At 65.1% G+C, this 27,875-nt stretch overlaps 3 protein-coding genes across 7 annotated transcripts; all 3 read right to left on the bottom strand.

Annotated features, from left to right (window-relative positions):
* Positions 1-2,845: 2,845 nt before the first annotated feature.
* On the bottom strand, positions 2,846-10,249 carry TEDC1 (tubulin epsilon and delta complex 1). 3 transcript variants are annotated; one of them, XM_017852824.1, is made up of 6 exons: positions 10,222-10,249; positions 9,152-9,307; positions 7,960-8,058; positions 4,636-4,722; positions 4,126-4,305; positions 2,846-3,485 (listed from the first exon to the last, which is right to left on the bottom strand). In XM_017852824.1, exons 2-6 carry the CDS (start codon positions 9,266-9,268, stop codon positions 3,156-3,158), a joined length of 813 nt encoding a protein of 270 aa, XP_017708313.1. In that variant the 5' UTR covers positions 9,269-9,307; positions 10,222-10,249; the 3' UTR covers positions 2,846-3,155. The 3 variants fall into 3 exon arrangements, with proteins under 3 accessions (XP_017708313.1, XP_017708312.1, XP_017708314.1); XM_017852823.1 differs by lacking the exon at positions 10,222-10,249 and adding an exon at positions 9,575-9,619; XM_017852825.1 differs by lacking the exons at positions 7,960-8,058; positions 9,152-9,307; positions 10,222-10,249 and adding an exon at positions 5,517-5,765.
* A 2,831-nt stretch (positions 10,250-13,080) lies between these two features.
* On the bottom strand, positions 13,081-16,616 carry CRIP1 (cysteine rich protein 1). Its single transcript, XM_017852822.1, has 5 exons — positions 14,565-16,616; positions 13,607-13,701; positions 13,479-13,536; positions 13,356-13,401; positions 13,081-13,209 (listed from the first exon to the last, which is right to left on the bottom strand). The coding sequence occupies exons 1-4, from the start codon at positions 14,602-14,604 to the stop codon at positions 13,361-13,363; spliced, it is 234 nt and encodes a 77-aa protein (XP_017708311.1). The 5' UTR covers positions 14,605-16,616; the 3' UTR covers positions 13,081-13,209; positions 13,356-13,360.
* A 2,875-nt stretch (positions 16,617-19,491) lies between these two features.
* CRIP2 (cysteine rich protein 2) lies at positions 19,492-27,525 on the bottom strand. Of its 3 annotated transcripts, none has more exons than XM_017852818.1 (8): positions 27,248-27,330; positions 23,337-23,577; positions 23,007-23,147; positions 22,856-22,924; positions 22,684-22,778; positions 22,438-22,495; positions 20,769-22,346; positions 19,492-20,570 (listed from the first exon to the last, which is right to left on the bottom strand). In XM_017852818.1, the coding sequence occupies exons 7-8, from the start codon at positions 21,044-21,046 to the stop codon at positions 19,805-19,807; spliced, it is 1,044 nt and encodes a 347-aa protein (XP_017708307.1). In that variant the 5' UTR covers positions 21,047-22,346; positions 22,438-22,495; positions 22,684-22,778; positions 22,856-22,924; positions 23,007-23,147; positions 23,337-23,577; positions 27,248-27,330; the 3' UTR covers positions 19,492-19,804. The 3 variants fall into 3 exon arrangements, with proteins under 3 accessions (XP_017708307.1, XP_017708310.1, XP_017708309.1); XM_017852821.1 differs by lacking the exon at positions 19,492-20,570 and having other exon boundaries at positions 21,794-22,346; positions 23,337-23,394; positions 23,483-23,577; positions 27,248-27,525; XM_017852820.1 differs by lacking the exon at positions 19,492-20,570 and having other exon boundaries at positions 21,794-22,346; positions 22,438-22,778; positions 23,337-23,394; positions 23,483-23,577; positions 27,248-27,525.
* Between the last annotated feature and the right edge of the window lie 350 nt (positions 27,526-27,875).

Here is a 27,875-nt window from a genome sequence, read left to right as displayed (position 1 = left end):
CCTACTCTCAGCGTGTGCCCCCTTGCGGCTGAGCCCCAGTGGGCACCCATGTCCTCCTCATAGAGGAAAGTAAGTACTTTCCTGTAAGGTGTTTGCCCCTCCCTCCGGGACATGGCCATGGGGCCCCTCAGAATGGCACGTATAAGGCACCACGTGACTCCAGATAGAATGACTGAGTGAGGGGCCAGCCCAGCACAGCCAGGCAGGAACAGACAAGCCAGGCAGCGAGAGGCCGTGCAGGACACCCTCCGACCACTCTGAGGACAGGGATGGCTGCAGAGCCAGTGCGGGCACACACGCAGGGCCACACAGTTGGAAGCTGAGCCCAGGCCCAGGACATCATCGCCAGCCACAACCACACACAAGAACACAGGGCAGACAAGGGCCGTGTGGACTGAGCTGTCAGGGTCCCCAAGAGATAAACAGGAGCCACTCAGAAACACTTCTCTCCTACCAGGTGCGGTGGCTCACGCCTGTAATCCCAGCACTTTGGGAGGTAGAGGCAGGCAGATCACGTGAGCCCAGGAGTCTGAGATCAGCGTGGGTGGCATGGTGAAATCCTGTGTCTACTAACAATGAAAATACAAAAATTAGCTGGGCATGATGGCACGCACCTGTAGTCCCAGCTACTCAGGAGGCTGAGGTGGGAGGATCACTTGATCCTGGGACAGTGGCTCATGCCTGTAATCCCAGCACTTTGGGAGGCCGAGGCGGGTGGATCATGAGGTCAGGAGTTCGAGACCAGCCTGACCAATATGGCGAAACCCCATCTCTACCAAAAATACAAAAATCAGGTGGACGTGGTGGCGGGCACCTGTAATCCCAGCTACTCGGGAAGCTGAGGCAGGAGAATCACTTGAATTCGGGAGGCAGAGGTTGCAGTGAGTCCAGATTGTACCATTGTACTCCAGCCTGGGCAACACGAGCAAGACTGTTTAAAAAAAAAAAAAAGGTTTCTAGTTTTGTTGAGTTGATTGCACTTTCCAGTGAGTGTACTTGGTCTCACATGCCAGGTAACATCTGTTTCCTGCAAGGGCATCTTCACCTCCGTCTTCCTCGGAAGCAAACTGCACTGTCCTTAGACGGACGCTGGCTCATCCAGGGTGCAAGACCCCGCTGCCCCAGCCAGGCCAATGCTGTGGGCCTCCAGGTTGTTCGTGGGTCTGGGGCAGGTCGCATGGCAGAGGGAAAGGCTACAGCTGGCCTTAAGACAGAAGTCTGTGGGGACAGAGGGGACGGGGGACTTGAGGATAACTGGGGCTCCTGAAGGCAGGGGAGGGAGGCAGGAGTGTCAGAGGGGCAGTGTAGTGAAGATCTCCATGCCTGCTCTGGGCTGGGGGCACACTGCCCTGCCTGCCCATCCAGCTTTAACCCTGTAGACTGGCAACCCCGGACCAACAGAACAAGAGGCTGTGACTTCAGGCAACTCGAGCTACTCCATGTGTGGTAACAGCTAGAGCTGAAGGCCAGGGTCCCATCCCTGCGCCATGATGACAGGCAGCACCACAGCAAGCCTGGGTGGGTGCGCAGGGAGCCCTCCTGTGGGCCCTGGCCTCTCAGGCCCTCTCCACCATCAGCATCACGGGCACACACGCACCCAGGACTTGGACTGCCCTGAATTCACGCATCATATTGAGTGGTGACAACCCCATGACAACAAGCCTGCTTTTGCGTTCGTAAAACTCAAGTCCCCAAGGCCAGTGAGAGCCCGGTTCTGTGGTAGTTTATAAAAAGCAGGGCTTCAAGTGGACTTGCTCCCAGCACAAGAAAAGCCCTGTCCGGCAGTCGAGGGTGGCTGAGAGCACTGGGGACCTTCAGAGGCTGCAAGCGGAGGAAGGCTGAGGTCTGAGTGCCCGGAACAGAGCTGGAATCAACAGGTGGAGATGGCAGGAGCCCTTAGGAGGAGCTAGCAGAGGGGCCGGAGGGTGGTACAGGCCAGGGAACATTTGCACAAGGCCTGGCAGCCCACAGGAGGCCCAGCCGCATGAGAGGATCAGAGAGATGCTCCTGAAAGGGAGGCCTTGCTGGCCATGGCCAGGTCCTGCCGGTGCTCCTGGGGTCCATGCATGGGAATGGGGAGGCAGGTGGCCTAGGCACGTCCACCCCCGGGACCAAGGAGGCCCAGACAGGCTGAGGCTGGAGGTGGAGCCGGAGGTGTGCGCTGTCGCTCAGGCACAGCCCCAGGCAGACGGGAAAGGTCCAGTGAGAGCACGTTCTGGCAGCGCGAATGGACGTGGCCTCGGGGCAGGGTTGGTAGGAGCCTGGAGGTGGTCCCACAAGCCCCAGTCTGCCCACCTCAGGTCAGAGTCCGACAGCCCCAGAGAGAGGGGAGCCCAGCAAGGCAGGCAGGGCTGGAGGCCTCAGGGCCACCTGTGCCTGCTGGGTGGGGGTTGGGGGCACTGTGAGGCTCAGCCTCCTTCCGCCAGGCTGGGGCTCGTCCCCCGGACACAGACGGTTCTTTGTCAGGGCAGAGCTGGGCTTGCTGGGCAGCCTCTGGAACAAAGCCCCTCTGTCCAAACCGTGCCTCCCCACCCGGAGCACCACCTCCCAGGAAGGAGCAGAGCCCCGGGCTCCCATCCAGCGCACCCACCAGGCACAGCCATGGCCGGAGGTGGGGGCGGCTGTGCTTCCAGCCCAGGGCTGGGCCCACAGTGGAAGCCCGATGAAGGGGGGCAGGGCCAAGGCAATCCCCCTCCAGGGAGGCCTGTGCCACCTCCCCATGGGCCTGCCACTCACCGGTCTAGGGAATGCACGTCCTCCAGCACCTGGCCAGCCCTACACTGGCCACCATGGCCCAGGGGCTCCTCCACACTCCCAGCCCCAAACAAGGAAACCTGAAAGGGTGGCAGAGGGAGGGCCGGCAGCCTCGCCCCACAGGAAAGCCACTACCATTTATTTCCGAGTTCCCTCCAGACCACCAGGCTGGGCCTGTCACGGCCTCCTCAGGGGATCGGCCATTCCTGTCCCCCGTGCTGCTGGCCACGGGCCCGGGCTCCAGCAAGAGTCAGCCCAGCCCCAGCCCCTGGAGTGAGCATGTGACGTGGGCTCTGCATCTGCATCGTCCCTGTGGCCACCTGGCCTTGGAATCTGCTTCTCCAGGACACAGCCAGGCTGGGCCAGGGCAGGCTTCCCACATGAGGCCCGTCCACAGGCCCTCAGCGTCCAGGTGGCGGGATCCAGATGAGGCCAGGCAGGGCTCCCGCTACCCTGGCCAGTTCCTGCCGACACTGTCCCTGTAGTTGACGTAGCATCGCCTCCAGGCAGGCCTCCTGGCTCCTCAGTGTCCTGATCAGCTCAGCTGCCCGCAGGTCCCGGTCGCCTGCTGCCCCATCCTCTCGTCTCACCAGTCGGTGTGGCCCATGGGCCTGGGCTGGGCCACTGTCTTGCTCCCAGCGCCGCTGCAGAGCTCCCAGCTCCTTTTCCACAGTCTCCTGAGAGGCCCGCCGCGTGGCACTCCACTCTGGCCCCCGTCCACAGCCTCGAGCCTGTGTGGGAGACAACGGCACTGGCTCTGTCCCCCCAGGACACTAGCCTCAGGACCCCTTGGCATCCCCTGGGCTGACTCGGGGATGAGGGCGCCGCAGGCATGCAGGAAATGCCCATGCTCTTCAGAGAGGCTTACTGAAGATTTTAAGGGAAAAATCATGCCTGCAATTTATGTTAAAATTCTTCAGAAGAAGAAAATAGGCAGAGCCAATGCAGCCCCGTGTTCACAGCCACGAACCTGTACAGCAGGTAAGAGGGCGGCTCTGTGTTTAGGGTGGAGACCCAGGTGGCCACCAGCAGGTTAGACAGGTCCCGGGCAGGTGTAGAGAAGTGGCCACCACCCTGTGAATGCATGTGTGGTAGAGGCATGGGAGCAGCAGGGCCCACACAGCACCGGCTTCCCTCCTTCATGCAAAGAATCAGAACAGACCTCCAGCAGAAGGGCCGGGGCCGTCTCGCAGCAGCTGCAGCTCCTCGCCAACTGCCCTCCCGCTCCCTCAGAGTGCATGCCTGTAAGTGTGTCGCCTGCCATGCTTAATCAGATGCAACTGTATGATTCAACAAGTCCAAAGCGCCCTCAGGTCAACGGTCCCCCAAAGGTGGGGCTGGGCCGGTGCCCAGAGCGAGGCTGGCACTCACCTTGGCCTCCCAGGCCACCCGCCTGCGCTCGGCAGCCTCCCGCAGCTCCTCCTCCAGGGTCTGCAGCTCCCGCACTACCAGCTCCAACTCGCCATCCCCGCACTCAGGGACCCAGGGCAGGAAGGTGGGCTGTGAAGCTGCAGCAGGTGCCTCCGGGGCACAGGTGCCCAGAACTGTGTCCTACAGAGACCCAAGTGAGACAGCGTGCACCAAGCCAAGAGGACAGAGGGACAGAGGGCAGGTTCCACAGCGGGCTAGATGCCACCATCTCAGCAGCCATGACGTCCAGAGAGGCATAAAGGCCACACTCTAGAAGGCCATAGAGCCGAGGATGGGGGCAGCGGTGGGCCTCCCCTGAAGGTGAGTGGAAACCCTAGAAAGAGCCTATGCTAGGTCTGTGGCCTCCCGAAAAGCCCCTCCTCCTGTCTGGAAAACGGGAAGATCCCCAGCTCCCCACCTGGGGGCTGCTGTGGGAAGGGATGTCAGGGGAGGGTGCGTAGGCTTCCTCACCATCCACTGCCAGAAGACCAGCTCTGTGCGCCGCCACGCCAGGACAGCCTCTAGGCGCCGGTTCTCCTGCTCCAGAGTCCGCAGCAGCTGGAAGGCAAATGGCAGCTGGGCTAGAAACTCACACAGGACCCCATGGACAGACAGTCGGATGGACAGCTGGACTCAGCGCCGACACCCGGCCCAACGCCCAGCACACGCCCTGCCCCTGCAGCCCTCCCCTGCCTGCGCCCAGGTTCTCTGGCCAGAGTGATGAGCGAGGCACCCTGGTGTGATGCAGACGCCACAGCCCACTGTCCTTTCTGCAACACAGGGCAGCCCCCATCCAATGCATGGCCAGGCCCTGCCTCTCAAGCCTAGACCTCTGCCCCACAGCCCTCACTGAATGGGGGTTGTATCCAAGGACTGCAGGAGGACGGGGAGGCCCCAAACTAAGGAGCAAGCCAGGCTCTGGGGCAGGGAAAACCCGTGCCCTGTAACTTCAGGGACTCCCCTAAGTCTGCCTGGTGACCCAGGTGGCAGAAAAGGCAGAGCTGAGCAACACTTGACATTCCCAAGACCCCGCCCTGCCTGCCCCATGGCCCTGCACAAAGGTACCTGCCCACAGTGTGCCCACAGACAGGCGGCTGGACATAGCAGCCGCTCTCCCCACACACGGAAGGCCTCCCAGGTTCACTCATGGGGTGTCTATACCAATGACCTCGGGCCCCAGGGCAGGGGACCCCTGCTGGGGACAGGCCCTCTACCCCTGAATCCTGCCCCACTCCACCCCGGCTTCCCCCAGGAACCCAGACTGTGGAGGAGGCTGCAGGGGCCTGGGCCTCCAGCAGTGGGCTGGGGGGCAGATAGGGACAGCCTTGAACACCAGGCCCAACCCAGCCCACCTGGGGAGGAGCAGAGCAGAGGCAGGCAGGCCCATGGTCAGAGAATATGAGGACAGGCAGGTCTGTGGGCGGCATGGGAGCTGGAGAAGGCTGGTGCCAGGGGCTGCGGCCCACCTGCCCACCCAGGCAGGCCACGAGAAAAGCGAAGACCTCCACCATGGGGAGAGCCACTTAAACATACCTAGCAGAAGGGCAATCACCGCAGTTCCCGAGAAGGACCAGGGTGGGAGCAGACAGGAGAAGAGGGGCAAGCACGCCCCTCCCACCCACCCCAAGTCCTGTGGTCTCCACTGCCCTGCCAGCCTCCCTCCGCTTACCACCCTAAGAGGGAAGAGGAGGCTGCAGGCTGAGGCCCCACCAGGATCCAAGGGAGCTGCCCAGTCACCCGGCAACAGGCCTGGTTGCTCACATACCAGCCACAGATCATTCCAGAAGGTTCTGGGACCCATCCCAGGAGTGCAGAAGTGCAGGCCCTTTGGGTAGGCCAGGTCCAGGTTTTGGGCGGCTCCCGCTCCAGAAACCTTGGAAGGAAGCCAGGCATGGCCCCAGTCCCCCTGGCCAGCGCCACACGCAGCTTCCGGGAGAGGGCGGGGCCTCACTTCCAGGCCCCCCAGCCCACCACAGAGAGTGGTCCCACAGAGGCACTGGGCAGGAGCAGGCTGGGGCCAGGGCAGCCTCTGCTCTGCCGCAACCCAGGGGTCCCAGTCCGCTGAGCCGCCTCTACAAGACAGGTAGGGGAAAGGCAGACCGGGACACCCAGATGCTGCCTCAGCACCACCAACGCCAGTGCAGGCCAACGGGGTGGGTGCCAGCCCGGCTTCAGCCAGGGACACAGGCCCAGCTGGCACCAGGGGCCAGGCAGGCATCAGGGGTTGGGCCCTGTGAGCCCACAAGTGAGGCGTGCCATCCCACAGACTTGGGCTGCAGAGCTGGAACCCACGGGCCCTTGCCACAAACAGGAAGCCCCAGTAGACACAAGACTAGGGGCCAGGAGCCAGGCCATCCGCCTCTGACCCCTGGGTCCCCCTGGGCAGGCCTGGGATGAGGTACAGGAGCCAAGTCTCTGGGGTTGGAGAGGAAAGAGGCAGAGAAGGGGGACTGGGCCTGGAAGAAGAGATCACACCAGCCCTGAGCCTCTGCCCTCCTGCCCCGCCATATGCATCTGCAGCAGCAGTACAGTGCCAGCCCATCACTCAGGACAGCACAGAGCCCAGCCTACGGGCATGGCTCACGCCTGTAATCCCAGCACTCTGGGAGGTCGAGGCAGGTGGATCACCAGAGGTCAGCAGTTTGAGATCAGCCTGGCCAACGTGGCAAAACCCCGTCTCTACTAAAAACACAAAAAAACTAGCCAGATGTGGTGGCGGGTGCCTGTAGTCCCAGCTACTCAGGAGGTTGAGATAGGAAAATCGCTTAAACCCAGGAGGTGGAGGTTGCAGTAAGCCGAGACTGTGCCACTGTGCCTGGGTGACAGAGCAAGACTCTGTCTCAAAGAAAGTAAAATAAATAAAAAGAGGGGCAGCCAGCCCTGCCCTTTCTCCTGAAAATAAGCCAGACAAGAGGAAGAAGCCAGTGATGATGGGCGGGCAGACCCCCAGAAAGAAAGATGGGGGTGGAAGGCCAGCGCAGGGTGAGAGGAAGCGGCTGTTCCCGGGGAAGATGCCTGGGGCTAGGTCAACCCTGACATTTTGGTTAGTGCTCCAATAGCCCCAGTCAGAGCAAGACGCTGTCTGCCCAAGGTCACATGGCCACCTGGGGCTCAGGGCCAGGCTTTCCTCCAGGTCTCTGCTATCCAGGGCCCAGGATCTGCCCGGGACCACAAAGACCCCGTCACCTGGGGCAGGCCTGCCTAGAAAGTGCCCCCTGGGTGGTCCCAGTGTAGGAAGCAGAACGGGGCCTGCAAGTCTCCAGGGCCTATGCAGCTGGCTTCAGCTTGGCAGGCTTAGCCCAGCACATCCCATGTGGGCCTGGCCTTGGGCTCTGAAGGGTAGTTGTCCCCTCCCAGTCAGTCCTGTGCCCAACCCTTCACCCAGTGTGGGCTAGCCCCCCACACCCCCAGGTGCCCCCTGACACACCAGGTGAGACCTGCTTGAGACGCCAACACCACCAGCTCACACCTGAGATCCGTGTTCCTTTATCCCAACAGCCTGCCCTCAGCCAGCTGCCAGTGCAGCCCAGGCTCCTGCATCATGGGTCCCCACCCACGCCACATCTCAATTTGTGGAAAGGAAGGATGAGTGGCCCATGAGGCTAGGAGAGGCCCAGAGAATCTGTCAGTCACACAGTCTGAAAGTGACCAGTGGCGGACATGCAGAGACACCCACCGCTGGAGGCCGAAGAGCTGCCACGCCCCCCACAGGCCCCTCCCACCTTGGGCAGTGCCCCCACTGCCGCCCCCACCGCCCACCCAAGCCCATTCCGGAAGCAACTTGCCGGCCCTCACCTGCTGGCCTCCCTCTGGGTCCCTGAGCATCTCCGCTTCAGTGACAGACAGATGGCCAAGGCTCTGGTCGCTGTGGCAGCCGTGTGTGTACAGGTGAATCTGAAACAGGCAGCGCAGACCCCGGGGCTGAGTGGGAGTCAAGCACCTCCCCCAACACTGAGTCTTCACCACTCCAGGGAGGTCGGCCGTCAGAGCCCACCTCACAGATAACAAGAGAGGACTCGGAGAAAGCCACTCCTTGCCTGAGGTTGGCGGGGCTGGGCTGGGTGCAGAACAACCATCAGCACCGCTGGGGCCTGCTGAAGGGGGGTGCCAGGCAATTCCACTGATGGCCTCCCCATCCCGCCCAGCTCCCAGGCACAGCAAGATGGGAGTGGGGTGCCCTGGCTTCCCCCGCAGCGTCAGGGACAGGAACAGCAGTTCAGCCAGACTCACAGTGTGAACATGAACGACTGCTTGGATCTAGGGGAATGGGGAGGGCTCCCCAGCAAAGGGAGGCTGGAAGGTGGCACAGAGAGTCACACATAGGCACGTAAGCGGAGCAGCTGGTGTCCAGGCCAAGCCTGGTGAGAGGTCCCTGGAAAGGCCAGCTGAGCAACAGACCCTCTGCAAGGGTGGGAATGGGGGGTATCCAAGGAGTCCCGCATTGGTGGGAGCCACAGACCCACCTGTCAGCCCTGGCCGCACAGTGGGCATGCTGCTGGGTACCTGTGCCCCTGAGCCAGCCCCCACCACCTTCAGGGACCCACAGGAGCTGCCCACCCCACAAGTCAGCCCCCACTAGGATGTGGTGGGAGCAGGGGCTGTCCTCCTCCCCCTCCAGTGCCCAGGAGGAGGTGGCTTTTATGGCCCAGAGCCCATCCCACTGTTTAGTGACACAGAGCTGGAAGACCACTGGTGATTTTTGGGAACAAGAAGGCAAATTCTGTGAGCTCTCTGACACCAGTTTCTGCCCACCATTGCCCACCCCACTGGGCTCCCTGCCCAACTCTGCCCACCTCTATCCTACCCTGGACCCCTGCAAGGACCACCTGGAACCACGGGATCAGGCTCTGGGTAAGCCCAGGGCAGGAAGGCCCACATCCAGTCAAAAGCCTGTGCCGGGCCTCATAGGACGAGCTCCAGGGACTGGCAGTTGGTGGCTTGCAGCACGGGACGCAGCCCCTGGGTGGAAGCCCTGCGCCAGCTCTACCTTGCTCAGGAGGGCACACTGCTCCTGCTGACTGGACACCAGCTGGCGCCACCGGAACCGCAGCTTTCCCATCAACCACTGCACATGGCGGACATCCACAGGACCCTCTGTTTCCATGTGAGGTGCAGGTGGTCCAAGGCTGGCCAGGGCGTCACACTGAAGAGGAGTAAGGGTCAGGCCCTCCCACCCCACTCTACCCCAAAGAAGGGAATCAGGATGGAAAACGGGAGGGAGCGCTACAGCCAAGAACAAACGGCGTTGCTCCCCGACAACAGGGGGAGCTCTCCGCTGCTTTTCAGCCGGGCAGGCTGGGTAACCCCTCATAGAACTGCCCTGGAGGGCAAATCAACCAGAGGGGACTGTCCCAGGCCTGCCCCTTGCTCTGACCCCAGGAGTTGAGGACCAGAGCTGGGCTTGGCTTACCCTCACCCACACGGACCTGGCCCCACACAGTCATCTCGTCACCCAGAGGCCCACTCGGGTCTGGCAGCATCTGCCTCGGGCACAGGTCCTCGGCGCGAAGCAGCCAGCCGACAGAGCCAGCAGCAGGCTCCCGGCTGCCCTGCGAGCCCCATCCTCAGCGCTTAGTTGTTGCCAGTGCAGCTCGCGGGTTAGCCCTGGCGAAGCACAGTGCTGGACTTCACCAGCGGGCTTGGACCTCATAGGAGCAGTTGGAAAAGCCCACCTTTAGTGGGCGGACCACCTGCCTTGCCGAGGTGACACCACCTGGCATTCCCTCCAGAGACCGGCCCACAGGATCACTCCAAGCAGAAGCTCAAGACCTAGTTCAGAATAGGCATGGGATGGTTAGGAGAGCTGCGAACTCAGACCAAGGATGAGGGATACCGGAGCTCAACGGGGACGTCCCCAGGCTTTGTAGGAGTAGAAGCGGTGCTACCCAAGGGAGTGGAGCTAGGGCCCGTTGGGGCGCGGCTTACTGGGGAAGCTGGAGCTTTGAGGGGCAGGCGGGTCAGTGTTACCGGGTTTGGGTGGGGGGCTCGAGCCGTCGGGGCGGGGACTTCCTGGGGAAGGCGGCTTTACAGGAGCAGTGCGGAGCAGAGCGGCTTTACCCAGGGCGATCGAGGCCAAGCGCTTGCCCGCAGGAATGGGGAGAGCACGCGGCAAGAGGAGCTGCCAGGGCGCAGAGTCTGCGAAAATAAAAGCGGGCGGTCAGCGGGAGCCGGCTCAAACTCCCTGCGAGGGCCCGGGACCCCACCCGGCCCGGCTGCCCTCCGTCGCGAGCGTCACCATCCGGACGGTCGAACTTGGCGCGGCCGGAAGATCTCGGGCTGTGGTCCGAGGGCAGCGACCGACTCACGCCAGCGATGGCCTCAGGAAGGGCCCGGCCCGGGCCCCAGCCGCGCCCACCCGCCGCCCCCGCATGCAGCCAGCACCAAACGCCTTCCGGTCGCCGCCGCCGCCGCCCGGTACCCTGCGTCAATCACCGCACAGGCCGAGGTCTACTGCCGCGGCTGGGACTTCCACCCAATCCACCGCGCCGGCTGGACCTGAGTCCAATTCACGGCACGGGCTTGTGTCCAGGCGCCCAATCACCGCGCCGGCTGGGACCTGCGCCAATCACACGCGCTGGCCGACAATGCACCCACCCCTGCGTCGGGCAGGGACCCGCCTTCCGTTGGCCAAGCCCAATGAAACGGTTCCCCTGGAGTTTGAGTGCGGTCTATTCTGTTTCTGCGGACCCCACTTTCCGGGTCCTGGGCGGGGCAGGTCTCGATATGGAGAATCCACGGGAGTTCCGCCTTGCTGCTTCAATCGTTCACGACACCCGACACCCCGCCTGCTCAGGCCCCACCCATCAGCGCCTCACGCCCTGGCAACCTAGCAACCGCCGGGCGGGAGCGCGCAGACTCCGGAGGCGCCCCGTGGGGCTGCGCACGCAGCCGGAGCTGACGGAAGCCCCGCCCATCGCACCGCCTTCCCGGCCGGGGCCGCCAGGGGGCGGCCCAGAGCCCGCCGCGCCGCACAGTGAAGATCCCAGGGCGGCCGGTTCTGGCTCCGGGCGCGCGAGGTCCCGGGCAGCTCCTGGGTCCCGAACGCGCGGCCCGAGCCCGCGGCCGCCTCCTCCGGCGCTCCCGGTCCTCGCCCGCCCGCGGCAGCGCTTCTCTCTGCCGCCGCCACGGAGCAGCCCCGGAGGAAGCCGACGCACGGAAGCAGCTGCTACCCGGTCGCCGCTGAGCCGGGCCCGCATGCACGGGCGGCCCCGAAAGGCGCGGGCTGGGAAGAACGCGGGGCTGTCTTTGGGGATAGAACCAGCGGCGCCTCCGAGCATTCGTGAAGACCCCGGGTCGCGCGTCACCGGGGCTGTTCCCGCGATGCACGTGCACCTCGGGCCTGCGAGGACGGCGGCGAAGGCGCGGGGGAGGGAAACTCAGTCCTTCCTGGACCCCCAGCCCTGCCTGGCCGCGCCCACGCGAGGCGCAGCCGGAGAGATTGCGGCCCCACCTTCCTCCCCGGCCTCTTTCGCCCCCGACCTCCTCCTCCAGGCAGCCCTCCCGGCCCCGCCTCGGGGCCCCACCCGAGCAAGCCCCTCCTCTCCCTCCCCGCCCACCCCCGTCCTTCCCCGCCCGCAGCCTCCTTCCCTCCGGCGCACCGCGACCTCCTTCATGGCGCCAGTAGGAAGACTACGCTTATCACCCCGCCCACGCGGGTTCCTTGAAGCTAAGGGGCCTCCTCCTCGGAGCACCTACTGCACCTGCCGAGCTACAGGGCGGCGGGAGCCAGGGGGATGGGAGCAGAGGGTGGGGAACCGCGGCGCCACAGGAACTTGGCAGGAAGCGTGGGGGAGATGGCGGAGCACCTCTGCGGCCTTGTTCAGCAATCTCCCAACCCCCGAGCTTGCGGATTTTTCTCTGCACCAGGTGTCGCTGAGTCTCAAAGATCTCAGTTCCCTCAGCTCCACCCACCACCGTCCAGCCAGAAACCAGCCTCACCTCAGCACCCCCAGCGCCCTCCCCTCCCCTCCCCTGCCCCCATCCCATCAAAAGTGCTGTGGCTCCCAGCTCTTGGAATTCCAGGAATCCCCAATCACCCCCACACACCCCACCCTGCGGGCCACCCTAGACTGCCCCCACAGCACCTGTCGAGCGGAGCCTGCAGCACATCCACCACAGCCCTAAGGCAGGGCGAGACCCCTGGGCTCTTTTAAGTCAGTGCGTATCTGGAGGGATGGCCTTCTACCAAAGCCGGAATCTAAGTGGCCAGTGTGGGGAAGGGGATCTCTGAAGGTGGCCAGTCAGCAGCAGCTGGCTGAGGTTAGCAAGGGTTTCCAGAAGGTCCCCCAGCCCCTGTGCACGGCCAGTACTCAAGTTCCCCACTGGACGCCAGGCCACTGGGTAAGTCCCTGGGCTCAGGGTAGATGGCAGATCAGGACGCACGTGGGGCAGTGGTGCCTGGGTCAGGGGCAGAGCAGCCTCATCAGGCCCCTGCAGAAGCTGGGCCTGGCCTGGAGGGGTGAGGAATGAGGACAGGGTTGGGGGGTGGAAAGGGGGAAGGCCAGGAGTCCCCACGACTCCCCCAGTGCCTCTCTGAAAGGGAGCCAGCATGAGCTGATTCACCCGCTGACCCGAGGCCAGTCCCACCCGCCTCCAGGCCTCTCAGCCTGCTGAGCCTTTGGTTGGGGTCCTGCAGAGCGCCCCCCTCCCCACTCCCAGAAGGCCAGGAGGGCTCAGGGGCACTTCTGAGGGTCTGGGAGTTGCAGAGGTGAACTCAGAGTGCCAGGGCTGGGTGCGGGCTGTCTAGGGTGGCCTGGACTCACCCTGCACAGGGAGCCCTGGCCTATGAGACCCTGGAACAGCCCCCTTGGGAGGGCAATAGGCAGCAGAAGGGCAGGCGCCAGTGACAGCCTGCAGCCAGAGCCCCGCTGCAGCTCCCTTGGCACTCCCCAGCACACACGTGCATGCACACACAGGTTTTCCAACTGTTAAACGGTTTATTGAGGGCATTAGGGGTTACAAGGGAGCTCTGGGCATCTGGGGGCAAGGCCTGGCATTTGCCTGGACAGTGGCCCAGCAAGCAGCTAAGGATGGGGTCTCCACCACCTGTGCAGAGAGAGACAGGCACAAACGTGAGTGCAGCATCCACGGCCTCCCTTTGGGCCCCACGCGTGGTCAGGCCTCCCTGGGAGGGGCATCCCCATCCTGAGGGTGGAACCAGGGGGCAGGATAGGGAGTGGGGTCCTACCTACCAGGTTTACTTGAAAGTGTGGCTCTCGGCTCCACCCCGCCCAAAGCCTGCAGAGAAGGTGGAAAAAGTCAACAGGTTGGGGTGGAGGAGGCAGTGGGGTGGGGCGGGGACCAAGGGAGCATACCTTTAGGCCCAAACATGGCTGCATAGCAGGGGTGGTTGCAGTAGGGTTTGCCTTCGTGCTGCAAGGAGAAGGGCTGTGAGGGGGTGCAATCACCCCTGGCCCCTGCCACCAGGGTAGGTCCCACCTACCTCAGCGTGGCCCCCAGAGGTCAGCGTCTTCCCACATTTTTCGCACTTCAGGCAAGGCCGATGCCAGTCCTTGCCCAGAGAGGTCACCCTCTCGGCTGCAGAGGCACAGACAGGCCCCGGTGAGACGCTGCAGGAGGCGGTGCCCGCCCGCCACTGGCGTATCCGCCTCTTGCAGCCAGCTCTGCCCAAGGTCCTGTGCACTTGGGCTGCATCCGCCCAGCCTGGCAGCCCACCCTAAGGTCTCAGCACCCCCATGAGGGGGACATCTCCAATCTCCAGAGCCAATACAACCAAACAAAGCGCGGGGTCGCTGGTCCCCGGGGCACTTGCGGGTGTGGCCTGGAGTCTTGCTCCTGAGGGCTGGGTGGGGCTGGACGGCGGGGCCGAGGGTCAGGGGTTGCGGCTGAGGTCAGCAGGGCCTGGGCCTGGCTGACGGCTTTCAGCCCCGGGCCTCTGCGGTGGCAAGGGTGGAGCCTGCGAGAGCCCTTCTTGGCGGGGACAGGGGTGACTTCCCACTTCCTCCCTCCCCTCGGGGCGTGCGCACGCGGGGCAGGAAGGCGGGCGCCCGGGATCGCGCCCCGGGCGTCGGTTTCCGCGTCTGTTTCTACTTAGCGCTGAGAGGCGCGGCCCAGCCCTGCGTTCCTTCCAGCGCTGCGGGTCCCCCACCCAGGGCGCGTCCGAGAAGAGACGGAAGAGACCGTAGGACCCAGAGACGGGGAGGCTTTGAGTCCAAGATAGCCCGCCGAGCGCAGGAAGACGGCGAACAGGCAGAGATCGCCAGGGCCCTCGGACGCAGGGGCCACCACCACCCTCATCCCGGGGCAGGCGGCGGGCCAGGCTGAGGCGTATGCCCCGGGGCGGCGCCCAGGGGACCCAGCGCCCTCGGTCCTCCTGAGAGGCCCCCAGCCCCGTCGCCCCCTCAGCGGCGCCTCCTCGCGGGGCCGGTGGGCGCGCTCACCGAAGTACACCTCCTTGTTGCACTTGGGGCACTTGGGCATGGCGGCTCCGGTCCGGTGCAGGCGACAGCGGCTGGGGAGCACGGGCTGCAGGCGCGGGACTGGGTGGGTCCGGCCCCGTCCGCGCCTTTCAGGGACCCCGGGACCCCGCCCCTTGGAGACCCCGCCCCTCGCGCCCCGCCCCCTGGACCCAGGACTTGGACCCTGGGGACCTCGAATCTAGGCCCAGGGCCCGAGAAAGATCATCTGGTCCACCCCCGCCTTCAGGCAGGACCCAGACCTGACTGAGGACGGAGCGCGGGGGCAGGGGGCCACGGGGACTTCCTGAGGGACTGCAGCTCCTTAGGCGAGTTCAAACCGCGCCGCTAGCCCAGCGCGGTGATGTCTCCCGGGTCCAGGATCCGGGATAAAAGGCTCCCCCGCAGCAGGAAGCGCCGCTCCCACCCCCAGCCCTGCCGCGCCCGATCCCCATATCTGTCCGGGCCAGGCCTGGACAAAACACTAAAATGCAAAGAGATGCAAAGCGGCCGGCGCTCTGATCCCGCCCTCCCCAGGACAGAGGGCCGGTGACAGTTGCCGGGGAGCCCCCGCTGTTGCCCTCCACCGAGGAACTCACTCTGGCCTTCCATCCCACCCAGGGTTAGGAAGCCGCCCCTCTCAGTCCCCTCATTCCCAAGGGACGTCCCCGCCTCTGCTAGCTCCTCTGACCTCCGCTGCTCTGGAAGGTCCATCGGACCGCAGCGGGAACTCCCAGCGAGGAGAGCTGTAGCTTGAGGCCCGATCGGCTGCAGGGGCTGGGGTTTCGGCCGGCAAAGGAAAGTTCAGCCACCCCCAGGCCGGCTCGGAGATGCTCGGGCCGGGCGTAGGGAGGGGCCCTTATCTCTGCGGGAAGCGCCCAGGGAGGCCAAAGCGGTCCAAGTCCGCTGCTCAGTTGAGGCGGAGGATGGCCCCGGTGCCAGGCGGAGGCTGTTTGCCTCACCTGCCCCCGAGATTCAGGAGGGCCGAGGGGGCTGCGCTGTCCTCGGGCTTTGGGGTCAGCCCTCCAGCTGGCCGGCCAGCCTCAGGAGGGGTCCGGGTCACCGTCAGCCCTTCTCCTCCCGCTGGGCAGGGGAGCCCTCTCTCTGCAGGCCTTTCACCTCCGTGCTGCGAGGAGCCTGTGCCCAAGCTCCCACAGCATAAGGGCCGTCCTGCCCTTCTTCCCCACCCACCATCCCTTCTGTCAGCCATGTTAACCAGCGTCCTTATCTGCCCTCGATCTCCACTGGGCCTGTGCCGGCCCTGTCCCCGCCAGGGGTGCTGTAAAACATCGTCCCAGGCCCCAGGAGCTGCTGGCCTACCCCTGGAGGGCACTTAGCGCTAACTGCACCTGTGATCCCAACCTCACCTTCCCTGAAGCCCACCGCCCCACTGTCAGCACCTCGAGGCCTGCACTGAGAGGAAGAGAAACCACCTGCCCTGCCCTGTTCACCACCAGGCCCCCAGCTTGGGGAGAGGGCTGGGGTCTGATAGGACTTTCTACAGGGGCCCATCGGAGCCCTCCCCATCCCCTGTTCTGAGACCCCTCAGAGGTAAGGTTTCCAGAGCAGGGGTGTACTCCTGTCCTGCAACCTTGGAACCCCCAGCCTCCAGCCCATGAACCTTTAAACCCACTCTCAGGTCTGGGCCCACCTGCCATCTCCACTGAGTGTGGGGCGCCGTGGGACAAACCTGCAGACAGGCAGAGGGAGAGGCCAGGGGAGCCCAGACAGTCTTGGGGGGGCCGGGGGCTCTGTCACTGCACTTCCCCTGGGGTGTGCGCTGCCCACAAGCCCCAGGGTGCCCAGCACAACTGTCCACACCCCCACTAGGATGATGTGCTCCGGGTGCAGAGGTGCAGGGCAAGTGCCTGATGCACACGTGTGTGCCCGGTGCCTGCGGACATACCTGTGTGTGGGCGTGTCCATCGGGGGTCTCTGGGGTCCCCACGGGTGTGTGTGCGGTCCCTCTCGAAGTTGTCCGCCCATATTTCTGTAAAGTCCCCGCCCCCAGCCCATCCCAGCTCCTCGCCCAGTGACTTGCAGCTCATGTAGGGACATTAGCCAGGGCAGATGGGGACAATGACCCAGTCCTTGTCCTCCCCTCTACCCACCCCCCAGGGATGGTCCCTTCCCCCGCACTCTGGACTCCAACCCGCCCTGCCAATGGGGGAGCCCCTCCTTGAAAACCAGGGTGATGAGTCCATTCCTGGCCTTCCCTGCTGTTCTTCCTGTCGCCATGGTCACGGGTGGGGTGGGGGCAGGATGCCCTCGCTGTGGGGCCGTGCCTTCTGTGTTGGCTCACAGCAACTTTTCCAGATACTCAACTCAGACACCCACACTCACAAACACAGATACACACAGACACATGCATAGATACAGGCACACACTCACACAGAGATAACACAGAGACACACACAGTCACATACACACTATCCCTGGAACCCTCCCTAAACTTCAGCCACAGACTGATGTGCCCCTCAAACCCCCTTTCTCCTGCGCTCCCCATCCACCCTGTGCTCTGGGGGTGGGGGGGGCCCTCATCAGCTGCAGGACCCCAGCTTCCAGTTCCTTTCTCCACCCACACTCCATGTTCAGGCCATCCCACCTCCAAGGCCCACACCCATCTGAGCAGGTCAGGGTCCTGCCAGCTTCTGCGACACACTGCCCCCGACCGGCCCCAGCCCAGGCACTAGGCCTCCGGCTTTGTCCGCTCCCCTGGCTCTCACCTGGCGGGGGATGCCGCAGGGACCTGGGGCGGGGCACTGACCTGGTCCATGGGGCCAGCCTGACTCGGGCCCCCTGGGCTGGCTGGAGACCCCAGCCCCTGCCCCTCTCAGCCCACTCTGCAGAGTCCTCGTGGCATTTGTTGCAGGAACAAACAGAGGACAGAGTGGTCGGAACAGGGACACAGAGCTCTCCAGCTAGTTGCCTCAGGCTGCCTCTATGCCCAGAACATTCCACCCTGCAGCTGGACAACAAGAAGGCCCTAGACCTGGAGGTGGTGAGGCTGCTGCAGGGTTCCAGGTGCATCGCCGAGGCCTCCTTTGTGTACTCAGCCCACCCTCTGCACACATCTCTGAGCTCTGGCCTGCTCCTGCTGGCCCTCTGGCTGAAGCCCATAGGGGATGGGGTGCGGCAGCCTGCAGCCAGGCCTGGGCTCCAGGAACCAGGGTGACCCAAGAGGCAGGGCTGAGCCCCACTGTCCCTGAGGAATCCCACTGTCTATTTTGCTCCTCTCGGCCCACAGCCCCTTCCTCTGCAGACTCAGCTTGGGGACTCGCCTTGAGACCGCCCCTCCTTGTCCTTGGAGCCCTCCCCACCACCTCCCCTTGCCCCATGCCCAGGCTGAGGGTGTGGGCAGGTGTGAGGTGCCCTCCTGAGGCTGCAGGCCAGCCAGGCCTGTCCTGGACGCTCTGCAACCAGGTGCCCTGCACTGCCAATACGCGCGCCAGGACAGCGCGGAGCTGGCAACAGGAGCCTCCCCAGGGCCCACCTCCCTGGCCTTCCCGCTCAGCCCAGCTGAGTCTCAGATACTCCCAAGTTCCCAGGGTCTATTTTCAGCTGCTTGTCTCCCGGGACCCCCTGTCTGGCCTGTGGTCTGGCCCTAGTTGACTGTGCTGAGCCCAATGGCCATTCCTGCCCTGGGCAGACCCAGCATGGGGCTGGGATGGGACAGGCTTACGAGACAGGCCCCTCCTGTCCTCCGGGCCTCACCTCCAGCCCCGAGCAGGTGGGAAGGCTGCCCGGTTCCTCCTCTCCCAGAGCAGACATGGCAAAGTGTGGAAGGAGGGGACTCCCTCAGCCAGCCCTGCCCCCAACAGGGCTGCACCCCTGCCTGGGCTCCAAAGACCAGCCAGATGGGGTGCCCCTGCCCTCCTTCCCCTCCCTTGAGACTGGGTCTAGCACCCAGCATCCTATAGTCATAGCCCAGGAATTCCAGAGGCTGGAATTCCAGCCTCCCCGCCTGGTAGCTGGACCCCACACCCCGACTGGAAGCCCATCAAGCGCTGGGAAAAGTGTGGCCCACACCTGGCCATCCTGGTCCCCAGCCTGTTCTTGCCTGTGGCCAGCCCTCCATGGTCCAGAGCTAGGGACCCACAGCACTGGGTGATTTCCTCACATCCACCTCTCTGGTGGCAGGGGAGCGGGGGTACCCAGGGCTGATGATGTGGTCACTGGCTCGGGGGAGACTGGGCAGAGACTGGAGGAAGGGTGCTGGGGGTCCAGGGCAGGGGCCAGAAGTGGAGACAGGGGTAGTTGCAGGCTGAGCTGGCCCCACAAAGATGCCTGGCTGGGGGCACCAGTGAGGTCCCTACCAGCCCAGGTTGGAGTGGGGAGTACCTTGGAGGGGCCTGGCCAAGAGGCACAGGAAGATTGGACAGTGGAGGTGCAGACGGGGAGCAGCACAGCTCAGCTCAACAGAGTGCCGGGGTGTGAGCTTGGCCCCACGGGGGCACCAGGGCCTTGTGAACCCCTGGACTCGGTTCCCAGGGGTTCTGAAGGGGAGGGATGGAGCAGATAGCATTTCACAGCAGCCTCACTGGCTGGGCATGGGTCCAAGTAGGAGAGAGTGAAGACTGAGGCCAGAGNCTGGTGGCAGGGGAGCGGGGTACCCAGGGCTGATGATGTGGTCACTGGCTCGGGGAGACTGGGCAGAGACTGGAGGAAGGGTGCTGGGGTCCAGGGCAGGGGCCAGAAGTGGAGACAGGGGTAGTTGCAGGCTGAGCTGGCCCCACAAAGATGCCTGGCTGGGGCACCAGTGAGGTCCCTACCAGCCCAGGTTGGAGTGGGGAGTACCTTGGAGGGGCCTGGCCAAGAGGCACAGGAAGATTGGACAGTGGAGGTGCAGACGGGGAGCAGCACAGCTCAGCTCAACAGAGTGCCGGGGTGTGAGCTTGGCCCCACGGGGCACCAGGGCCTTGTGAACCCCTGGACTCGGTTCCCAGGGGTTCTGAAGGGGAGGGATGGAGCAGATAGCATTTCACAGCAGCCTCACTGGCTGGGCATGGGTCCAAGTAGGAGAGAGTGAAGACTGAGGCCAGAGCAGCCCCCAAAGCAGGGACAGAGGAGGAGGAGGCATGCCCAAGGGCAAAAGAGCCCACTCCAGATTCCCCTTCCTTTCAGGAGATATCTGGGTGGGTCTGTGGGCACCCAAGGAAGCACCTGCCTGGCAGACGGCTGCAGGCGGATAGCTTCCTGGAGCTGGAGACACCAAGCGAGCCCTGTTAGTGCCATGGGCACCCAGCCAACCCCAGCAACACCGCCCAGCGACGACGCCGTCCAGACAAACAGTAGCAACAAACCGCCCCGGTTTCCATGACAATGACTTGGAAACAAACACGGCAGACAAGCGTCATCCAACTGGCCCCGCAGGAAATGGTCCTGCCCCAGCCAGACCTGGGGTCGGGGCTGCTGCTGTCCCTGGCGGGGTCAGGGGCTATCTCTGAAGGAGACCCCTTGCCTACATCATCCCCACCAGGGTGGTCCTCCCACCCTGACCCCCACCGCCGCCCGGGTTTTAGGGAAGGGCACACCACCCACCACTCTACAAGACATAGTTTCCACTGGAGGCTCCCAAGGGAGGGGGAGTCCAGCTGAGCCCTCCAGTTCCTCCCCCACCCCACCCTGCCCCCGCCCCGCCAAGCAGAAAGCAGGAATTTCCCATGCAACCCTGGGAGCCCGCAGCAAGGGTGGAGACAGGCACTCCGGGAATTCTCAGTTCTCCCGAAACAACCCCCCACGTTTGAGGAAGCCTTGGCCTGGTAGGAGGGGGTGAGAAGGGGAACCGTCCCAGCCTCTCCTGTGAGCAGGGGTCTGGAACCCACCTGATCCTCCCCCTCAGCCTGGGGTTGGGGAGTGGCTGTCCCTTCCGCGACGTCAGGCCCTGGGGGTTTTGGCCAAATTCCAGGTGGGAGGAGACGCTGTGGCTGCACTGGGTGCCCGGCTGGAGGGTAGCTGTGGCACGGCTGGACCCCGGAGCCAGCCCAGGCCCTGCCAGGGCATGGATGGCTGCTCTCAGGACAATGGGTTCAGCATCCAGGCTCAGCTCCGTCAGAGCCCACGGGCTGGAGAGTAGCCAGGCAGGGGGCTGTGCCAACCGCTGGGGGCAGGGAAGAGGCATAAAGCCCTGGCCACCCTGTAGCACTGGGGACAGGGGCCTGGAAGTGGCCAGGTCTGAGTGCCCCTCACCGCAGGAAGGGCTGAGGCATCTTCAGTGTGGTACCAGGAGCCGAGGAGCACAAACCAAGGTGGGGAGTCCAGATGGAGCCAGGACAAGGCTCGGCCACTGGGGAAGGTCTCCACGCTTCTGCCCTGTGCTGCCAGAATGGAATAGCGCGCCCTCTAGTGGGAACCCGAGGAGTGGCGCATAGAAAAGTCGGGGCGCCGGGGGTGGGGGAGGAGCCGCAAGGGCCCCTGGCTAAAAGGCAGAGCCTGGACCATGAAGACGACAGGGGCGAGTCGGTCATCACTAAAACCTTCACCAGAACACCTGGGCAGGGATTCTATCCCTGGGCCACACCCCAGGCCAAGGCAGGCCTGTCCACAAAAGCCTGTCCGTCACCCTATGGACAAAAGCTGGAAACAGCCACACTGAGCCCCTCCAGTCCTTGCTCTGACCACAGCCCCCAAACCCTCCTGCGCTTCTCAGTCCAGTCCTGAGCTGCCAGAGACCCCTGCTACACCCACCCTTCACCAGCTTCCCCATTCTCTGCCCAGGACCCCTCCTCTGGTCCCCTGCCCCCTTCCCTCCACGGCCACACCCTCTGCTCTCAGGGCTAACCCCTCCTGCGCTTCCCAGGCTCCACAGACCCAGGCAGCTCCGGGTTCTCAGGCCTGCTGTTGGTATTTTCAGGGTTCCAGGTTCAACTTTCCCCCAGGGCTCTGTCCCCCATGGATCCCACCCTCACTTGACCCTGGCCAGGACCCTGGCCCCGGAATGCCTCCCACCCTCCCTACCTCCCCACAGCCTGGCATTCTTACTGCCTCCCCATCTGGGTGGGCACCACCACCCAAACCAGGGACCACGCTGCCCGCCCCCATCCCTCCCTCCTCCTCAGAAATATCCCAGGGCCCCACCTCCCACCATCACCCTCAGGAGGAGGGCCCACGCCGACTAGCAGCCAGGCCCAGGGGCATTGGCTGGGAGCATGCATGGGTCGGAGAAAGGGACCCCAGTCTGGGACTTGCATCCATCCCACAAGCGGAGACAATCCTGCAATCCTCAAACCGTTTATTGACAGCACAAGGCTCAGCAGCAGGTGAGCCACGTGAGGGTGGTGAGGGCTTGTGAGGCAGTGTGGGCACCAGGCAGGGGATCCCAGAGGCAAACCCTCTGCCAGGGACACGGTGAGGGCGTGGCCGTCACCCACAAAGGGAGCATAAATAACACTGGCAGGTGGGTGGGCAGCAGGAGAGGGAAGGAGAGCTGACAGTGCCGCAGGGACACGCAGGGCTGGCGGGAAAGTGCTGGAACAGGGTCACACGGGGATTCGGAGGCACAGACACAGAAGGGGTCATGGGACGCCCAGAGGACGCCAGAGGGGGCAGACACACCACAGACTCAGGGATGGGCATGGCGCTCTGCCCGTGGCTGCCCCTCCTCCAATACTCGCCCTGGGCTTGCAGGCAGGACTGGGTGGCTGGGCACTCTTCCAGCAGAGCCAAGCAGGGGGGCCCACATCATGAGAGCCGCTGCAGCCTAGGGCTGGACCTTGCCTTCAGGGTCCCGGTCATAGATGTAGCTGCCCACCGCGCCGGTGTTCACTCCTGTGGAGGGAGGCCACTGGGGTGGGTGGGAGGAAGAGTGGAGGGATGGGGAGGGCAGGGAAGACACGCTGACCACCCTGGCCACACTCACCCTTGGGTCCGAAGAGGATTCCATAGCACGGCTTGTGGCAGTAGGGCTGGCCATCGTGCTGAGGCAGAAGGTGGGTGCTGAGGAAGGGGTCCGCAGACTCCCCCGACCCATCACCTGGAGGCTTCCAGGGACAGCGCAGCTCCCAGAATTCTGCACCTCCCACCCCCCATCCCTTCCTGGAGCACCTCTCACCCTCATCCCCCCGTGCCCCTGCCCGGCCCCCAAGCCCTGTCGCGCTCCCCTCACCTCTGCGTGCCCACCGGGGGTCAGTGTCTTCCCGCAGCGCTCGCAGCGCAGGCAGGGCCGATGCCAATCCTTGCCCAGAGATGTCACCTTCTCAGCTGGGAAGGGGGAGGAGTGAGGCGGAGCCCCGGGGCGGGGGCAGGGGCGGGGGTCCGGGGCCCGGGCGCGCACTCACCGAAGTACACCTTCTTGCTGCAGCGCGGGCACGTGTTGGGCTCCCCGGTGAAAGTAGTGACACTGGAGGCTGTGGGCGCACGAGTCAGGGAGGGGCGGGGCCGGGGGCGCGGGTGCCCACAACCCCCAGCCCCAGCCCGCGCCCAGCCCACCTCTGCTGGGCCCCTTCGGGGGGCCGCTCGCCTTCCGCTCCTCCGCTCGGGCCGCGGGGACCTCGATGGGGCCGGTGACCTGCGGCCCCTCCGCCAGGGGCTTCTCGTAGATGTAGGAGCCCGCGCCCCCGATGTTCACGCCTGCAGGTGGGGCACGTGGGGTGGGGCCGCGGTCACCCAGGGTCTCACAAAACGGCCCGCTGGGGGCTGGGGACTGGGGGCTTTCCAGGGTGGCGAGGAGTCTGGGCCGGGATCCGCAGCCCTCCCCAGCGCCAGCGCCAGGCTCCTCCCGGCAAGTCCCAGGGCAGGCCAAGGGCAGCCGGGGCTCACCTTTGGGTCCGAACAGGGTGGCGTAGCACGGCTTGTGGCAGAAGGGCTTCCCGTCATGCTGCGCAGAGAGGCGCGGGTCAGGACCCTGCCCGAGGGTGGCGGGAGTCGCGACCCCACCCCCGCCCGCGCCGCACAGTGGGGCTCACCTCGGCGTGGCCCCCGGGCGTCAGCGTCTTGCTGCAGCGCTCGCACTTGAGGCAGAACTTGTGCCAGTCCTTACCCAGGGAGCTCACCTTCTCGGCTGAGCAGGAGGGGCGGGAGGGGGGTCAGGGCCGGGGCGCGCCCCGCACCCCTCCGTCCCCACCTGGCAGCCACCACTCCAACGCGCTCCGGGGGTCCCGACTTTCAGGATGTCTCCGCCAGGTGCCTTCCTTCCACCTGGCAGGCCCTGCACCTCCTTCTGACACCCTTGTTAGCTGGGTGCCCCCAGGTCCTGCTCTCCCTCTGGGTCTCAGCGCCCCCAGCCCTGCAACTCGCTAGAGCCGCCTTTGAGGAGGGGCCGGGGGCTGCCCTGTTAATCCCCTCAGTGCCTGCAGTGAAGGGGCCTGTGCTTGGGCCTGCCCCCGCTCAAATACCTGCCTCCTGGACACCCGCCTCACACCTGCCTCCCACACATCTTCCTCTCATACACACACCTGCCTCCCACACACCTTCCTCTCACACACACCTACCTCCCCCACACACCTGCCTCCCCCACACCTTCCTCTCACACACACACTGCCTCCCACACACACCTGCCTCCCACACACCTTCCTCTCACACACACACCTGCCTCCCACACACACCTGCCTCCCCTACACACCTGCCTCCACACACACCTGCCTCACACCTGCCTCCCCCACACCCTGCCTCCACACACACACCTCCCCCACACACCCACCTCCCACACACACACACGCCTCCCCCACATACCCACTTCCCCCCAAACCCACCTCCCCGCACACCCGTCTCCCATACACACCCTTCCCCCCACACACCCGCTTCCCCCCCACCTGCTTCCACCTACACACCTATTTCCTCCCCACACTTGCTTCCTCCCACCTGCCTCCCACACACACACCTCCCCCCACCTGCCTACTCCCCCACACCCACTTCCCCCACACACCTTCCCCCCACATACCCGCTTCACCCCACACACCTGCCTCCCCCCCCACACATGCCTCTCCCCAACCTGTCATTCCCTCAAACACTTCTCTTACACTCACACACCTGCCTCTCCAGTGCACCTGCTTCCTCCACACATGTGCTCTCCCTCCCACACCTGCCTCGCACTGACATGCCCCTGATCCCCACCAGTTGGGCCCTGATGGGGCTGGCAGTGCCCCGCTGCTGAGTCAAAGGTGCGGCCCCAGAGCCTCCAGCTCCCTCGTGGGAAGGCCAGGCCCCGTCCCCGTGGGGCCTCCAGGCGGGACCCACATCTGTCTGTGGATTCCTTGTCCTAAACACTGAGTTCTTCCCCCACCCTAATGCCCCTGGCTGCCACTGGCATGGAAGATCTGAGGCCAGCTGCTGAGGGTCAGGGACCCTCCGCCGCTGCCTCCCACCCCCGCACTAGGGCTACTCGGCGGCTTCCCGGTGGACGGAAGCAGAGGCCTCCCCGGGGAGCCAGGCAGGAAGAGGTGGGGAGGGTCAGGAAGGGCCCAGCAGAGCCGGAATTCTGAAGGGAAGGGGACAAGCTGCAGGCCCTGGGGGGAGGGAGCATGCAGGCTGGGCCCACCCTGTCTGGCAGAATCTGGCCAAGCCCGTCAGGCGGCCAAGGACCAGTGACTCTCCTGGCCCCCCTTCTCAGCAAGCGGCCCAGCGCCCTTTGTCTGGCAGATATCGGGGAGGGCACCTGGCTAGGGTGAAGCCCACTCTGAGAGGTCCATGGGTGCTGCTCCTGACAGTGAAATGGGATCCCCCAGGTGGCCTACTAGGTAGAGGGCCGTGAATGCTGGCTCTCCATGGCCCTGGCACAACCCTCTGGGCACGGCCAGGGCCAACCTCCAGGACACCAGCCCAACCACAAGGCTGCACCAGCTCAGAGCTCTCTGCCCAGAACCACTTCACTCAGGAAGCTGGGACACACCAGGGCAGGCAGGGGCTGGCTGCACAGTGGGCAGGCATGTCCCAGCAGCAGCATGGAAGTCTCGATGGCTATCGGCCGTGGCAGCTGCAGCCCAGGGCTGCCAGCACTCCGCTCTGGCCAGCTCTGGGACGTGGGCCAAGTGGGGGCAGGGAACTGGCCCTCAGACCCACTGGGTGGGTCGATGGCCACACATTACGGGGTCCGAGTAGGGAACAGAGAATCGATTGGGTCTAATGGCTCCGAAGAAAACCAGCTGCCCACCCTGGCTGCATGGGCTCTGGGGCGGCATCCTCAATGTGCTCTGACATGCCAGCCTGGGTTCTACTCAGGTATAAGTTGCTGGGGCAGCCTGGTGTGAGGGTGGGCAGGATTCTGGACCCTCGCCCTCACAGTGCCTCCCAGGCAGGACAGAAGCCAGCTGGGTCTGAAGCGCCTTTGTTTTCCGCTGAGAGCCTCGGCCGGCCCGGCAGGCAGAAGGCCTTTCCAGGCTGTCCACAGGACTGTTGGCCAAGACCCTGGAGAGCCCCAGGCTGGCCTGGCCTGGCCTGGGGCAAAGTCATGGGGAGCTGGACTGCAGGAGGGCCCTGGGGAAGGTCTCCCACCCTAAGCCTTGCAGAGACAGCCCTCACTGGGACAGAGACTGAGGGCTGAGCGGGCTCCAGGCGTGGCAGCCGGAAGCCCCTCGGCTCCCCGCCACGCCAGAAGCACTCCAGGCCAAATCCGGTCCTTCCCCTCTGGGAACAGCAAAATACAACCTCCCCTCAACCCCCTCCAGCCTGTGAGCCCGGGAAGCCCAGTGGCGGCCTTCCCAGCAGCCTGGCTGCATTCTGGGTATGGGGCGACCGTGGCAGGGGCCCTGTTGGTCCCGGCCCTCCTCTCTGCTTCACTAAGTCTATCCCCTAGTGCAGCAGCTGGTGGGTAGGTGGGCAGGGACCTTACCACCCTGAAGAAAGCTGGGCAGGGAATCAGCCAGGAGGAAGGGGGTAGGAAGGGCGCATCCAGGCCCAGGGAGTGAGTAAGCCCAGACGGAGAGCGCGCCTGGGGGAGGGGCTACCGACCGAGGGCCGCCCTGTGAGACATCCCTCCTTCCGCCACCACCTGCATCCCGTCCAGGGCTGTTCTGACCTTGAGGGGGCAGGGGTCCTGGGCACCTGGGCTTCTTGAGCACAAGGTCCCTCTCAGGTTCGCGGGGACTCTTGTGTCACACCCGCCCCCACCCTACCCCCGTGTGAAACTCCTGGGGGAACTGGCGCCAAGGGAATGCGTTGGGACAAGCAGGAGGTAGAGGCCAAGGTCGCCCCCGCTTGGACTGAATCCCAACAGAGTCCAAACCTGGCCCAGCCCAGCTCGGCGGAGGCCAGTGGGAGCTGGGGGTCACTGTTCCTGGCCACGTGTTCCCGGGGCAGCGAGTGTGGGGGGTCCAGGAGAAAGGGCCCAGGCCCACGGGGTCGCGCGGGAGGCACCCAGGACGTACTGCCCCGCCCGGCCCCGCCCCGCCCGGCGCCGTCCGAGGAACTGGGATCCGGGATGCGTCCGCGGATCCCCGAGCGCTCCCCCAAACACCGGCCCCATCCCGGGGGACTACAAGCCCCGCCCGGGTGGTCCCTGCCCCGCCCAGACAAGCGGCTTCGGGGTTCGGGTGTGGCCGCCCCCGCTTTCGCGCAGCCCCACCCTTTGGCTTCAGCCGCGTGGGCAGCGCGGCCAGCCAGGCTCCGGGACGCGCATCCTCAGGCCGGGGCCGGGGCCGGGCGCACCCCAAGTTACGCCGCGGCTCTGCGGCGCGGGACTGGCCGCGAAGGGCGGCAGGATGCACCGAGCGGGCCGGGAGCGGGAACGCACTCACCGAAGTACACGGTCTTGTCGCACTTGGGGCATTTGGAGGCCATGGTCGGTGCGCCTGGTCGGCCCGCGCCCTCCGCCCGTTCTCCTCCCGGCCGCAGCCGCCCGCGCCCAGCCCCGCCTTGCCCGGCTGGTCCGCGCGGCCCATTGGCTCGCGGATGGGGCGGATGCTCTCGATAACCCGCCCGGCCGGGCCGGGGCCGCCTAGGGGCGCCGCGGGAGGCGGGCGCACTGAGGGGTGGCTGGGTGCGGGGGCAGCCGGGCCAGCTCTTGCGCCCGCGCCCCTCGCGCCGGAGGTGGGTCTACGGGGCCCGCCGGGGCGACCGCCGCTCCGCCGCGCCCCGGCTGTTTCCATGGCGACGTCGGGGCCGCCTGGCCGGGCCGTCTCCGGGGCTGCGGGCGGGGTGTGGGGAGCCTGGCCCTCGGCTCGCGGGGAGCCCTGGTGAGCTGGGCCTGGGGGTCCACCACTCCCGGCCCTGGGCGCTCAGGCTGCGCTGCGCCGCGGGAAGAGGCGCAGGCTCCGGGAGAACCCCACCCCCACCTCGCCGCGCCCGGCGCCGGTCCCGCTTCCCTTTGTTGCTCGGTTTCCATAGCAACAGTCGCGCCGGGGGAGCGGAGTCGGATTCCCGGTG

Source organism: Rhinopithecus bieti, unplaced genomic scaffold (assembly GCF_001698545.2).
Source record: "Rhinopithecus bieti isolate Rb0 unplaced genomic scaffold, ASM169854v2 scaffold_35859, whole genome shotgun sequence".
Lineage (NCBI taxonomy): Eukaryota > Metazoa > Chordata > Mammalia > Primates > Cercopithecidae > Rhinopithecus > Rhinopithecus bieti.
This window is presented reverse-complemented; position numbering and strand designations above follow the sequence as displayed.

What these genes read in the sequence shown, in the direction of transcription:
- TEDC1 (XM_017852824.1), bottom strand. Translation starts at nt 9,268, where the DNA reads ATGGAAACAGAGGGTCCTGTGGATGTCCGCCATGTGCAGTGGTTGATG. An exon ending in AGTGTGCCCTCCTGAGCAAG is followed by an intron (nt 8,059 to 9,151) that starts GTAGAGCTGGCG and finishes TGCCTGTTTCAG; the next exon opens with ATTCACCTGTACACACACGG. An exon ending in TGGTCTTCTGGCAGTGGATG is followed by an intron (nt 4,306 to 4,635) that starts GTGAGGAAGCCT and finishes GGGTCTCTGTAG; the next exon opens with GACACAGTTCTGGGCACCTG.
- CRIP2 (XM_017852818.1), bottom strand. Translation starts at nt 21,046, where the DNA reads ATGACCGACTCGCCCCTGTCGTCTTCATGGTCCAGGCTCTGCCTTTTA. An exon ending in ATGCCTCAGCCCTTCCTGCG is followed by an intron (nt 20,571 to 20,768) that starts GTGAGGGGCACT and finishes ATGCCCTGGCAG; the next exon opens with GGCCTGGGCTGGCTCCGGGG.
- CRIP1 (XM_017852822.1), bottom strand. Translation starts at nt 14,604, where the DNA reads ATGCCCAAGTGCCCCAAGTGCAACAAGGAGGTGTACTTCG. An exon ending in CCTCTGGGGGCCACGCTGAG is followed by an intron (nt 13,537 to 13,606) that starts GTAGGTGGGACC and finishes TTCTCCTTGCAG; the next exon opens with CACGAAGGCAAACCCTACTG. An exon ending in AGCCATGTTTGGGCCTAAAG is followed by an intron (nt 13,402 to 13,478) that starts GTATGCTCCCTT and finishes CCTTCTCTGCAG; the next exon opens with GCTTTGGGCGGGGTGGAGCC.